General features: G+C 51.8%; 1 protein-coding gene across 2 annotated transcripts in view; it reads right to left on the bottom strand.

The window, feature by feature from the left end:
- LDLRAP1 (low density lipoprotein receptor adaptor protein 1) overlaps nucleotides 1-12,801 on the bottom strand; it is a 37,195-nt gene extending 24,394 nt beyond the window's left edge. For both annotated transcript variants that reach the window (XM_074934355.1, XM_074934356.1), the window contains exon 1: nucleotides 12,668-12,801. In XM_074934355.1, coding sequence (XP_074790456.1) covers nucleotides 12,668-12,752 — 85 coding nt within the window. In that variant the 5' untranslated portion in view covers nucleotides 12,753-12,801. The remainder of the gene's footprint in view (nucleotides 1-12,667) is intronic.
- Nucleotides 12,802-14,180: the final 1,379 nt, after the last annotated feature.

Below are 14,180 nucleotides of genomic sequence, written 5' to 3'. Positions count from 1 at the left end.
GATCGCCCAAAGGGAGAGTACGCAGATGCGAATAACTAAGCTGCACCAGCAGTCTTCGCTATCACCCCCCAGGGGAGAGAGCACGCGCGTTTCTGCATCCGACATTGATGGGAAAGATTGTTCTTGGCACTCACTTTCTCCTGTTTCGCTGCCCATCTCCTAGCCCAGTGGCTCTATCTTTCCAGACTACCGTGCCCCGTTCAGGCGTCTGATTGGTCTTGCGTAACCCCCCGCCCCCAAGTTTCACCTCACTTAAACTACTGTCCTATAAAATCAGAAACATTCAGACGGTGTGTCAGCGCACTATTACTGAAAAAAACTGCTGACTCATTTTTACTATCTAATTATAAAATACATTTCAGTGTATAGAGCAGTATAAACAAGTCATTGTCTGTATGAAATTTTAGCTTGTACTGACTTTGCTAGTGCTTTTATGTAGCCGGTTGTAAAACTAGGCAAATATCTACACGAGCTGAGGTACCCCCAGGGACATGTGAACCCCTGGCTGAGAACCACTGCTTAGCCTGCAAGGAGAGTTGCTTCCTTACCCATGAACTGCAGGGCCCAAAGAATGCAGATTCTCAGGCAGGCCAGTGCAGCTCACCCTGCGGCTAGTGTGCAGAACCACCTGAAAACCCACCAGAGAGCCCCCAAGTCAGAGAGCCTGGCTTCACATGGTGAACAGCAATTGCTCTGCAGCAGCCCCTTCCGCGTGCATTGGCTATTCATATGGAGCAGGACTAACTGATGTCAGAGCGAACCCCTCCCCACGATGCATGCTTCGCTGAGCTTTGCTAGGCACCGAACGGAGACAGGAAGCTTGCACAATAACATTTAAACATTCCAGACCAGATCCTCAGCCGGGGTTAATCCACACGGCGGTTATAAACTGGTGCGCTACATAAGTGGAGGATCCAACCCTCTGTTTTGAGAGAGCAGGGAGAGACTGCATCAATACAGCAATCATGTACACTTCTTAGCAGTAGAGAGACCGGACTAGAGGCTCGTGCAGGCTATTGTTTGACGCCAATCTGAACAGATCAGGGTTTGTCGTCTCCCAACAGGCCTCGCGTGGCTTCCTCCCCCAGGCACAGGGTAAGTGAGCTGTAGCTCACGAAAGCTCATGCTCAAATAAACTGGTTAGTCTCTAAGGTGCCACAAGTACTCCTTTTCTTTTTACAAATACAGACTAACACGGCTATTACTCTGAAACCTGTACTAGACTTCGCCGCTTTCCTACTGCTGTGTGAGGCAGGGGCCCCCCGATGAGAGAGTGGGTAGGATTGATCACAGCACGGAGGCACCAATTCATCACCCCCGTAGCTAGTGATGTTAGAGGCGTACTGTGGAACCGAAGAGGCGGAGCAGGACTGGAACGGAGACCTGGCTGCTCAAGCAGAAGCGTTGGCAGTTCAGTTGTACCAAGACTAAATACATCTAGTTCATCAGGGTCTAAGCCGCTCTAGAATTCACCATAGCCTCGGGGATAGAACCGGGAGCCTCTCGCTCAGGGCAGGCCCCTGCTACCAGCAGTAAAGGAGATTCCCCTTCCAGCAAAACTCGACGAGCTGTCAAGCAGTCCTATTTCATGCCGGGGCAGTGCTGCACACCTCCTAACCAGTTCATTCCCACTGGACCGAATCGGTGCCCACTCCAGGGCACGCATTCAATTGGTCACAAGGTTTTAAATTACAACTAGACAAGGGCTCCACCTCCCCTTCCCAGGGAAGCGGCTATGAGCATGGGAGGCACGAAAGAGGGCCCCAAAGAACGGGGGCCACTGAACAGCCGTTCTGGGGGGAAGAGATGGGTCCGTGTCCTTGCTCGAGTACCTATCCCCCCTGGAGCTAGTGGCCGCATGATGGCACGGAGAGGCGTTTACAGCACACTGCAGAGGATTAATGCAGGGCAGGGAATGCTGCCCAGGGGCCTTCGGCCTTTTCCGCCTCATCTAGCAGCAGAAGCAGCAGCCTTGACCAGCCTCCAAACCTCTAAGGGTCTGCTGCTCATTTCAGAGACACCAATGATCCTTCCGTGAGAAAGTTACGTTAAAGATCCAATTGCTTCTTCCACAACCATCCAGCTACGGCAGCACGGTCAGACTAGCCATGCTCAGAGACGGTTGTGGAGGGTGCTGTGTGTGGGGTATTGGTCTACAGGTGGCACACCACCCCCACCCCGTCAGCAAGAAGTGTTGTCTAGCAAAGGTCTCTTGGGTGCTGCTCTCCCCCACATCCACCTTTTCCTCAACCTGCATCAAATCCACACGCTCCCTTTCCCAGTAGGGGCAGCTACTCTAAGCCTGTGGATGTGTCATTACACAAAGTAAAAACTATTTCGCCATGTTTATTCCCCCCACCCCCCACACTGTTCCTCACACATTCTTGTGAACTGCTGGAAATGGCCCACCTTGATCACTACAAAAGGTTCCCCCGCCCTGCTCTCCTGCTGGTAATAGCTCACCTTAAGTGATCACTCTGGTTACAGTGTGTATGGTAAAACCCATTGTTTCATGTTCTCTGTGTATATAAAATCTCCCCACTGTATTTTCCACTGCATGCATCCGATGAAGTGAGCTGTAGCTCACGAAAGCTCATGCTCAGATAAATTGGTTAGTCTAAGGTGCCACAAGGACTCCTTTTCTTTTTGCTCAAATAAATGTTAGTCTCTAACCTGCCACAAGTCCTCCTTCACTAAGCCTTCAAGACAGTCCACTCCAGCCCCCATGGGGCCCATTCCAAGTGAGCTTGGCAAATTGCTCCCCTCAGATGCAAGTGAGCATCTGGCAGTGTGTAGGTACAGGCCAACCATGCTAGCAGGCAGATCTCACTAAGGGCAGGTCACTGCTCACTCCTGGTGGCAGCATGTCAAGAACACACGCGCACACACCCCCCCCCAAACAGAGTAGCTAGCAGGGCTCTGCTTAGGAGACTCAGGTACAGACCACCGAACCCTGTGGGTACGTAGATGCGATATGGCTTGCTACGTGCCCTACTATTTAAGCAGGGTCGTGTCTCCCTGCCTCCGGAGCCTTTCCCCACTGCCTCCCCCTTGCCAAAGCCCCCGTCAAGAGCTTCACGCCACAGAGTGGACACAGCCTCTTTTCACTGCAGCGTGTAGCTCCACACACACAGCATAGGATGTACTGTATGAATCAGGACGGAGCAAACCCCTGCCAGACCTCCGGTGCTTCAGGACAGCAGGGTCACAGGGCCACAACCCCGCCTCTCCACGCCCCCACTCCTCTCTGCTGAGCAGAACTGCTCTCCACAGCAGGGAATTCACCAGCAGCCTCTGCTCTGCGCACATGCTTTTACAGAGAACACCTCCATGTAATCCTAAACCGGAGGGTGACTTCACCCTGATGCAGCGCAGGGAAAGGGAGCGGTTAGCCCGGTGACTCAGACACCACAGAGCAGGGCACATTTCGGGCTCTTAGTGGTTATGGAGAGGAACCGCCACTGCCAGGTTTTGGAGCCAGGTGCTGTTTCCTGGTGCAGATTAGGAGCCTCCCCCCTTCCAGGCAAGATCTGTAAAGCACTTTGAAATCTACGCACTGCATCAGTGGTAGTCAACTGGCAGACAGTGGGCCAAATCCAAACCTCCAGGCGCTTTTGAATGGATCCCAAAATTTTCTCTGGAATTTATTTTATTTTTTTGTCAAGGTCCAAGACTACCCTTGCACTACACTGTCAAGATCTGTTCTGCAGTGCATTGGAAGGGCTACAGCAGAATCAGAGTGTTAGATTTTAGGGTTTTGTTGAATTCAATAGGAAAGTGAATAGACCGTCATTCCTGGGGATACTGAATCAGAAATCAAACTGTGTTTAATGCTTCCCCCTAGATGTGGGCCAATAAGTGTGTAGTTCCATCTCTGGAGCAGTTAAGAGGGGACACTGGCTTCTGGCACCCTGGGATGAACACAAAGTGATCAGAGAACACAACAGTGCTAATATGGACATCATTAGCTTTCACAGAAACACCCCCTTTGAAATGGAAGATAGAAGTTCAGCTGTTTCAGGCTGTCTGAAGACTCAAGTATAAAGTCACTCATTTGTTTACATATGAATGTTAGGGCTGTCAATCGCAGTTAACTCACGCAATGAACTCAAATAAATTAATCACGATTTATTGCAGTTTTAAATCACACTGTTAAACAACAGAATACCAATTGAAATTCATTACATATTTTGGCTATTCTTCTACATTTTCATATATATTGTATTCTGTTGTAACTGAAATCAAAGTGTATATTATTTTTGATTACAAATATTTGCACTCTAAAAATGATAAACAGTATTTTTCAATTCACCTCATGCAAGTACAGTCGCGCAATCTCTTTGTCATGAAGGTGCAACTTACAAACGTAGATTTGTGTGTGTTACATATCTGCACGCAAACATGTAAAACTTCAGAGCCTACAAGTCCATTCAGTCCTACTTCTTGGTCAGCCAATCGCTAAGACAAACAAGTTTGTTTACACTTACAGGAGAGAATGCTGCCCATTTCTTATCTACAAGATCACCAGACAGTGAGAATAGGCATTTGCATGGCACTTTTGTAGCTGGTACTGCAAGGTATTTATGTGCCAGATATGCTAAACATTCGTATGCCCTTTCATGCTTGGGCCACCATTCCAGAGGACATGCTTCCACACTGATGAGGCTCATTAAAAAAAATAATGAATTAAAATTTGTGACTGAACTCCTTGGGTGAGCATTGTATGTCCCCTGCTATGTTTTAACTGCATTCTGCCATTTATTTCATGTTTAGCAATCTTGGATGATGACCCAGCACATATTATTCATTTTAAGAACACTTCCACAAAATGCAAAGAAAGTACCAATGTGAGATTTCTAAAGATAGCTACAGCACCCGACCCAAGGTTTAAGAATCTGAATCTGAAGTGCCTTCCAAAATCTGAGAGGGACAAGGTGTGGATCATGCTTTCAGAAGTCTTAAAAGACCAACACTCCGATCCGGATACTACAGAACCCGAACCACCAAAAAAGAAAGAAAGTCAACCTTCTGCTGGTGGCATCCGATTCAAATAAGGAAAATGAACATGCATTGGTCCACACGGCTTTGGATTGTTATTGAGCAGAACCCGTCATCAGCATGGACGCATGTCCTCTGGAATGGTGGTTGAAGCATGAAGGGACATATGACTCTTTAGCGCATCTGACATGTAAATATCTTGTGACACCGGCTACAACAGTGTCATGCAAACACCTGTGCTCACTTTCAGGTGACATTGTGAACAAGAAGCAGGCAGCATTGTCTCCTGTAAATGTAAACAAACTGGTTTGTCTGAGTGATTGGCTGAACAAGAAGTAGGACTGAATGGGCTTCCAGACTCTTAAAAGTTGACATGGTTTTATTGTTGAACAGTTCTCTTTTTGTACATAATTTGACATTTGTAAGTTCAACTTTCATGAAAAAGATTGCACTGCAGTACTTGATTTAGGTGAATTGAAAAATATATTTGTTTTTTTTTAACAGTGCAAATACTTGTCATCAAAAATATAAAGGGAGCGCTGTACACTTTGTATTTGTTGTAATCAAAAACAAATACATTTGGAAGTGTTGAAAACATCCAAAAATATTTAAATAAATGATAAAAAGATTAGCCATGTGATTAAACAAGAGTAACTGTTTGACAGCCCTAAGGAATGGTTCTTTTTCTACCCCTAGTGTTACAAATGTAGGGTCCCCCCCTTCATTTTAAAGAAAAGCTTGCCTTATGCAGCAGGGAGCGGATTCTGGGCAGCACTGGAGGGCATACAGGGGGAAAAAAGTCAGGGTGACAGTACAAAAATACCAGGATTAAGAGTCAGACACAGAACATGACAGTCTGTTAAGGAGACAGGAGGATAGCAGGACCTCTTTTCCATGCTCACCCAGGCATCTATAATGTGCCCAGCATTGTAATTACACAAAGATTTAATGGATCTTTGATCTTTTAGGAACGAGGCCACCTTTGCATGCCACTTCTAAAAAAAAAAAAAAAAAAAAAAAAAAAACACAGCTCCTCCATTTCCCCCTCCCCCACAAAAAACAAACAAAACCCACACACATTCCCAACTCAGGAGGTCTCCAGGACAAACCCCTCAGCTTCCGCAGCCTGAGAGACATGCCAGGCAGGAATCCTTGTTTTCCAGAGAACAGGGCATTCCCCCTTCTGCAACTGCAAGCAAGCCAGTCATCTGCAAGGCACAAGTAAGGGGGAGGCAGACAGATTTCACCCGAGTCTGTCCAACTATTAATACCCTGTTTCAAGGTTTGCCGGGCGTTGGCAGCAGCCACTGAATGAGATACAGCGAGTCAGGACTCGCCGTTTGGGGGAGAACATGCAAGTCCACCAGAGCCTGACAAATCCTTGCAAAGCAAAACCGCTGCCAAAGCAAAGAGATGCACAGAAGCTATCAGCGGTGGCCAGAACAGGTGAGCGTAAGACTACAGCTCTGTTGGTGATATATTACGCCACCTCCTGCATTCCTCCCGATTTTGGAACTTCAGTGACAAGCCAGGGAGGTTTTGGATCTGACCTACCAGCTGTGCTTTGGTAAGAAGCATGAGTCACGTCATCCCTGCACTGTGCCCATCTGCTCTGCTCTGATGAGCAGATGGAGAATGCCCCATATTCCTGAATAGTCGAGGATAGTGGTATCAAGGGGGGGGGGCTATAGCCAGGCTGTTTGTGTGTGCCGCCGGGCCAGTCAGCCTAGGAGAGGCACTACAGGCCTAGCCTGAAGGCAGGCAAGAGGAGTGAGGATAAACTGGTTTTAAAAAAAAGAAAAAAAAGGGGGGGGGGGCGTCACAACACAGCAGCACCGAAGCCTTTTGAACACACAAGGGCAATTGCAGGATTCTGAGGTCTTTCACGGCCCTATCTACTCCCAGGCACAGAGTGGACATACACACATCTCCCACGGGAAAAATCAGAGAAACCTCACCCAGGCTGGGATTTCTGGGAACCCGAATCCTGGTTCCAAGCGAGCCAGCACGCTCAACCCCGGGGCACGGGAAAGAGCCGGACTGGACACCAGAGTGACTCCTAACCCTGTTTCTCCACAAGACTGGACAGCCCCTGTCAGGTTCACAGGAGCAGAATGCAATTGACCAGAGCAGGGGCTGAACTGCAGTGGAAATAGAAGTAGTCACGGGGACTTGGAACGCCCAGTTGTTTCCCAGCACCAGTGGGCCTCTGGCATTCAGACTCAGTACAGCTCATCTAGCCTGTAAGACATGGCAAGAGAGTCTATTTTGCTTGGCTAGCCCGAGTCTCTCAATGGCCTCTGTACCAGGGGGATGCTATTTTTAGCCAGGCTTTGTTTATTCTAAAAGCTCCCCACCCCAGCCCTTGCGGTTGTGCAGATGACCCGCTCCCAAAGTTTAGCGGGGAACCAAGGACAAGCCAGATCCTTTGTTTAACTTGGTACCATCTGTTTACAGACATGATGCAACAAGGGGCTGAATTTTGTCAGCATTAGAGACTCTTCCAGTGCCACCGATTTCCTTGGCTTCCCACCCCTGCGATTCCAAAGTAAGCGAGGGCAGGCCAGCTTATGAGGTGCAGCAGGCCATCTCAAGCTCTGCTCCGAGGGACAGACACCTGTTATGGTCCCACCGTGCTTTTCAGCCTCTGAGCACTTTACAAGCAGCTGAGGGAGCCCAATGAGCTGGAGAAGCGAGCACCAGGTTACGAGCCAGGCGCCCCCGTTTGTTTGCTCTGCTGCTATTGTGATGACTTCCTCTGTGGCTTTCAACAAGCCACAAACCTCTGTGCCACCTCTCTTCTACTCAACCCTCCTGCCCCATGCGTAAAGTGCAAATGCTAATGGACCGGCTCCAGATGGACGCGTACAGCTCTTCCGAGCACAAGGACTCAGGCCATGAGGGTTTTTAAAAAAAAAAACAACAAACTTTTTTTTATTAAAGTTGCCTTTTGGGTTTTGAGCCTTGGCAGGGGCAAGAGGAGGCGTGGGGTCACCTTTTTGAGCTTCTGAACCAGGAGGGCTAGAAACCAGGTTTTTAAAAGAAGGCAAGGCCAAGGTTCACATAATCACAGGGCTCCAGGAATATTTGAGCCAGGGGGAGAAGAGTTAAGAGGCACACGATAAAATGGTGAGTTGACCACACTGTCTAGACAAGCAGGGGTGTGAAGACTGTGGCGGAGCCTTTCCATTTCCAACACTGAGTGCAACGAAGGCCTCATACCGCCTGAAGCTGTGCTGGGCTTGTGTGCATGGGGTGTGGGGTGGCAAGCACTGTGCATCTAGGCAGCTGAGTAACATTACTTGGGCACTGAAGCAGCTAAGTAATCTTGTTCTGTGAGTTGCATATTCAGGCTGAGAGCAAGGGGTTTGAGGAGGCGGGGGAGACCAAGGGAGAGGATCCTCAGGTCCCACTTTGACTCCGTGCCCCCAGTTGGGAAGTCTGAACATCAACAGCTTTCAGAGGCACACGGATAGCCAGGCTTCGCTAGCAGCGGTGCTTGGTTAGGAAGGAAGCTCCTTGGTTTCAGTTCAGCCACCAAAGTACTCGGAGAGGAAGATGGTTTGCAGCCCAGGAAGGGGAAACTGTCAGAGCTCTCTATCAACTTCACCAAAACCGTTCCCTCCCCTGGATTTCCCACTAGGACTCTCAAGATCTTCTGGGGCAAAGAGAAGAGCACTTCTTCCCCACACGGTGCCAAAAACCAATCGGGAAGTGCCCACTGCTCCCATGGCTTGGATGACCAGCCCTTCACAACAGCACACCCCTCCTCGGCTGGCACAGCGGGAGCTCCCCCAATTTTACTGAATGGCAGAGACTGTCAACTATACAGCACCAAGCACCCCTTTGGTTAGATCCATGACGCACGGCTCACAAACTGATTTAGATCAAGAATTACAATCAACATGCAGCTGCTCAACGTTGAGAGAGGCAGACCTGAAAGGGGCTGCAAAGCTCACAGTGGTTTATGCTTTGGTGTGTGTGTGTGTGTGTGTGGGGGGGGGGGGGGGGGAGAAAATGGGCAGAGTGGCTTGTTCTGACGTTCCTGCCCCATCTCATGAACACACACAGCTCACTGGCACCACAAATAAACACTTTCAATTCACAAGCCAGCCAGAGTTCGCACACACATTGCCGCCCCGGCCCAGCCCCACTTCCCCCTCAAGCGCAGTTTGCCACTCTCCGAGCAGGAGAAACTTTTCTTCTGTCTTGAAATCCGCAAATATTTCCAGGCGACAGTTCCCTGAAGCATTTGGAGTTCACTGGATGTGCCCCTAGGGATGATGGCTTGGAGTTACTTTTGCCGGGAGCAACAGTGAGACTAGTATGAGAGTGAGAGAGAGACAGTCAGTCCTGGAGCAAGGAAGGGAGTGGTGGTAGGTGTGTGTGGGATACAGCGATGGAGCGTTTAGAGTGTGTGTGTGGAGGGGAATGGAGCGAGGAAGGAAGTGGTGGTAGGTGTGTGGGGGGAGAATAGATGTGTTCAGACCAGAAACCTTTTCCATCTTGGGGCCTCCAAACGGATTCCAAGATTAGAGTTTCACAAGTCCCCATTCCAAAAGAGCGTTATCATTAAGTTCATTTTGAGGCGGGCGTGGGGGGGAAAATCGAAAGCTAGATAACATACACACACACAAAGCCTTAGTAAGTCCAATGCAATCAAATATGCTCGTAACCGAGAGTCCTTTCTGCAAGAGGTCAGTATGCATTTACCTGGAATCACTGCTACATTTACACAGCTGATGTCTCCATGCCAATTGACAGCGACTCCTGCTTTTCACTCATATTTACTTAGCACACAATAATTCTCATGCAATTCACAAGCTTGTTTAAGACAATTTAATAGTAGAGTCAGAACAGCTTCATTCTAAGACCAAAAACTGGTTTGCTTTTAACTCTGTAGCTGGGTACAGGTCAGAAAAATCCCTCCACGCCACTCTCTGCAGACCCTGTACCAAGTCGCAGCCCAGTGCCAAAGCGTCTACAGCAGAGATACTGTAGTGTAGTTTCAGATCCAGAGATACTAGTCTCTTAATCCTTAAAGGAGGCAAAAAACCCTGGAGTAAATCTCAGAGGATTAGTTAAAAAAAAAAAAAAATAAAAATCCATGCAGTTTGATCTTGCCACCATGTAGCCAAGTCTCCAGACACTAGGGGTTTTATTGGCACAGGGAAAGCTGGCAAAGGAAAATACTTCATTCTTAAACCTGGATTAGTGTGCTTTGGTCTGCTGCAGGGATCTTGGGCTTTCCTGCACACCCGCTGGTAGCAAACTTGGTCCTGTTCCTTTACTGCACCTCTGGCACGGGAGCCTAGAGCACTTCGTGAAAACTCCACTTATCTCCTCCCAGGAGTTTCTTCACATAGCTTTTAGGGAGATGGGAAAAAAATGCCAGGCTATTCCTGGATCCTATCAATGGACAGGACCATGCATATTCACCACGGTAAGTCAGAACCAGAAGGGGAGCAATCACAGTCTAGCACTTTAAGCCTTAAGGAAGAGGGCAGCCTGGAGGACCGGACTAGCTCTTAGAGAGCGTTGAGCAGGAGGCTGTTCCCAGCCTTGGGACATGGAGTTAGGAGTTGAAGGGGACAAAAGGAGCAGAGAGGCTGGGACATCCCATGGGAGGAAATGAGATCAGAGAGCGGCCTGCTTTAGAAGGTGAAGACAAGAAACTTGATCTGAATGAACCAAGGTGCAAGGGACAGGAGGAGCTCAAGGTGATCCTGGGAGCAGCATTCTGGACACACTGAAAGGCTGGAGATGGGGAGGAGGATATACCACACATGGCAGGAAATTAATATCTCATACTCCCATCCAAGCTGCAGCAGACAGGAGGGGGAGAGAACGAACACACATGGGGTTTAGCTGTTGGGAGAGGAGTCCGAGATCCCACCAAGATTGAGAGGCCAGGCAGGCAGGCGTATCATAAGAGTGCTAAAAACAACTAAGAAGGGGAAGAAAGTTGAAAAAATTCCACTTCAAACCCTTTCGTTATTGTGTGGGAGCAGGGAAAGGAACCGGGGCTCTGTGTACACATGGCAGGTGCCCAGCAGCCTTCAAATGAATGCAACTTACAGCTAGCTACTGTCCAAAGCTCAAGAATCTAGTAGCAAGCTGGATGGAGTGTGCAAAATCAAGCACCGCAGTGAGATTTTTTTAAACTGGTATCCTGGGTGTAGTGACGAGAAAATATATTTTTAAGCCAGCTAATAAAACCGAAGTTACAAGTTAACCACCGATTTGACTCTGGATGAAGCACAACTAAACCAAAGCAAAAAAAATCCTACTGCAGAACTTTACCCCTTTCCACGAACCCAGTGCCCTTAGAGTTCCACCTGTGATGGGACAGAAAGTCAGCCTGGATTCTTCTTCTCCTAAAAGGAGTGTGGGGCTAACATCTGCCATAATGGAGGGCAGGCTTGGAGAGAACACATGCGGCCAACAGACTAATGCATGTGTGCTGCTGACACACCGCATTAAGACGTGTAAATTGCTCAGCAGGCAGAGCGTTGTGTGGTCTCATGACACTCCAGTCTTCTCCTGTGAATGCCACAACTCTTGTTTGTTTAGAGTTTCCTTTTGCACAAAAGGAAAGAAAACCTGGACATGCCACAATCAACGACAACAATCCCAAAGCTGTCAAGCCAAAGGAGAAGTAGGGTGGTTTGTCTGCAAAAGGCGAGACTTGGGGTAGAGAAGGGGTAACTTAAGGGGTTCAGAAACATACAGTCCTTCTTAAAAGGAAGGCAAGTCAGCGATCCCTGGTAGGAGCAGCCTGACAGCAGAGCTATGGAGTTCAGCAGAGTTCGCAGGTAAGCGGAAGGTGACTCACTAAATTGGCTCAAGACATCCAGGCAGGCCCATAACCTCACCTAGAAGAGGGACAGTGCAGCAATTCCTAAAACATGGAGCTACAACCCAGGGTGCGAGGAAGAGGAATTCCTTGGTTAGCCACCATCTCATCATCAATCACTAGAAGCAACACACACGCCCTGGCCTCATTCACTCGGCGGAGACCTTCAGTAACTATTAACCCAGCTTCACAGCATTCTGCTTGCGCATTCAGCTGTGGGCTAAGAACAGGTTCACGAGTCTTAGATGTGCGGACGGGGCTAGGGATTGTCCACACCACAAGGCAGCCCAAGCCAGGCCCCAACCTGCTCCCCCAGGGGGTAGGAACTGGGAGTAGAGCAGTAGCTGTGGGTTTTGGGGGGGGAGGGAGGGGTGCTCTGGGCTGGCCCCTCTCTGCTTGGGTGAGAAGGGAGGGAGCAGAGGAGAGATCTCACTGTATGGCTGGAGAGAAGAGGAGGAAGCCGAGGCAGGACCCAGCCACGACCTGGGGGTGTGGGGCGGGCAGGGGGTGACCATCCTCCAGCTCAGCAGCTTTTGGGCATGAGGCCAAGCCCCCGCTGCTCCTCTCGGGCCTCGGGAAGCCCCACCCCGGCGGGCGCCCCTGAGCCCAGGGAGAGGCGCTAGCCGGGCTCGCTCCCAAAGCGGAGAAGCAGGTAACTGGGCGGGGGGGGGGAAGCAAACCCGGTTCCCGGGGGGCCAAGAGCGCAGCAGCCGCCCCGTGCGCGCCCCCCAAGCCCTGGCGAGGGGCGGGCGCCCCCCACCCCAGGGATAAGCCGCCCCCGGGATAAGCCGCCCCCCGCCCGGGGGGACTCACTCTGGTGCTTGCCGCCGCCCCAGGACTGCTTGGCGGCGCTGGGGCTCCGGATGATGGCCCTGCCCGCCGACCGCAGCGCCTCCATGGCGCGCCCCGCCGCGCTCCCCCAACTCCGGCCAACAAACTTTGCCCGGCGCGGCGGGCGGGCCGGCGCCGCCTCCCGGCTCGGGGCGGTCGAGGGATGATCGCGTGGGGGGAAGTGGGAGGCGAGTTTTATGTAGATCCGCCCGGGCTGGTGCGGCTGCTGACGCGCGGCGCCTCCCCGCCCCGGGCCCCGGCACCTCCCCGCCCGGCCTGGCCGGGCCGCGGGGGCTGGAGCCGGCTGAGCCGCGCCGCCCGGGACAGGTGGCCACTGGCCCGGGGGCGTCGTGTCAGGCCTGGGCCCCACTGGCGGGGGGGGTTCCCGTGGGGTGATGGCAGCAAGGCCGGCCCGCCCCCCCCCCCCGGTGCAGACCCCCGGCCCAGCGGGGGGAACATCGCAGCTTGCCCCGGGTTGAAACTAGTATCAGGAAGGCCCGGTGTGAATGGGGGGAGGGGGGTGATTGTCCCCCCCAAAATTACAGCTGAGTCGGGGACAAGCCACGGACAATTGCAGAAAAGCACGAATGGACCTTATTGGGTGCCCTCCTAAAGTCCATCAGACCTGCCCCTGACTTTCCGCCGTGGGTCGCCCAGGGCTGACAGCGGGGGCCTGTGGCTGGAAGTGGGGACACGGGGCTGACACCGGGGGCCTGTGGCCGGCAGCGGGGACACGGGGCTGACACCGGGGGCCTGTGGCTGGAAGTGGGGACACGGGGCTGACACCAGGGGCCTGTGGCCGGCAGTGAGGACATGGGGCTGACAGCGGGGGCCTGTGGCTGGCAGTGAGGAGATGGGGCTGACAGCAGGGGCCTGTGGCCGGCAGCTGGGACACGGGGCTGACACCGGGGGCCTGTGGCCGGCAGTGAGGACATGGGGCTGAGAGCGGGGGCCTGTGGCCGGCAGCAGGGACACGGGGCTGACACCGGGGGCCTGTGGCTGGAAGTGGGGACACGGGGCTGACACCGGGGGCCTGTGGCCAGCAGCGGGGACGCGGGGATGACAGCGGGGGCCTGTGGCCAGCAGTGGGGACACGGGGCTGACAGCGGGGGCCTGTGGCTGGAAGTGAGGACACGGGGCTGACAGCGGGGGCCTGTGGCTGGCAGCGGGGACGCGGGGCTGACAGTGGGGGCCTGTGGCTGGAAGTGGGCTCCTGCTGTCAGCCGCCAGGGGCTCAGTGGGGGGGGTTCTGGGGCTGACAGCAGCTGCCTGGGACTGAGTGTGGGGGCCCATGGCTCTGGCTCTCGGATCCGCGCATGATGGGGCTGCCCAGTGTCAAAATTGCAGGGGAAGCCTCCTATTGTGGAATCCACAATATCTGCAATATTGCAAGCTAAGTAGGGCCTTGAGGATAAATGTATAGAACAAGCAGTCTAAACCCTACGATCTGAGCTTGGGAAGTCCCATCCTTGGGCCGTGACGGGCCCAGCATTGC

Source organism: Natator depressus, chromosome 19 (genome assembly GCF_965152275.1).
Source record: "Natator depressus isolate rNatDep1 chromosome 19, rNatDep2.hap1, whole genome shotgun sequence".
Lineage (NCBI taxonomy): Eukaryota > Metazoa > Chordata > Testudines > Cheloniidae > Natator > Natator depressus.
Note: the sequence above shows the minus strand (reverse complement) of the source record. Positions and strands in the feature narration are given on the sequence as shown.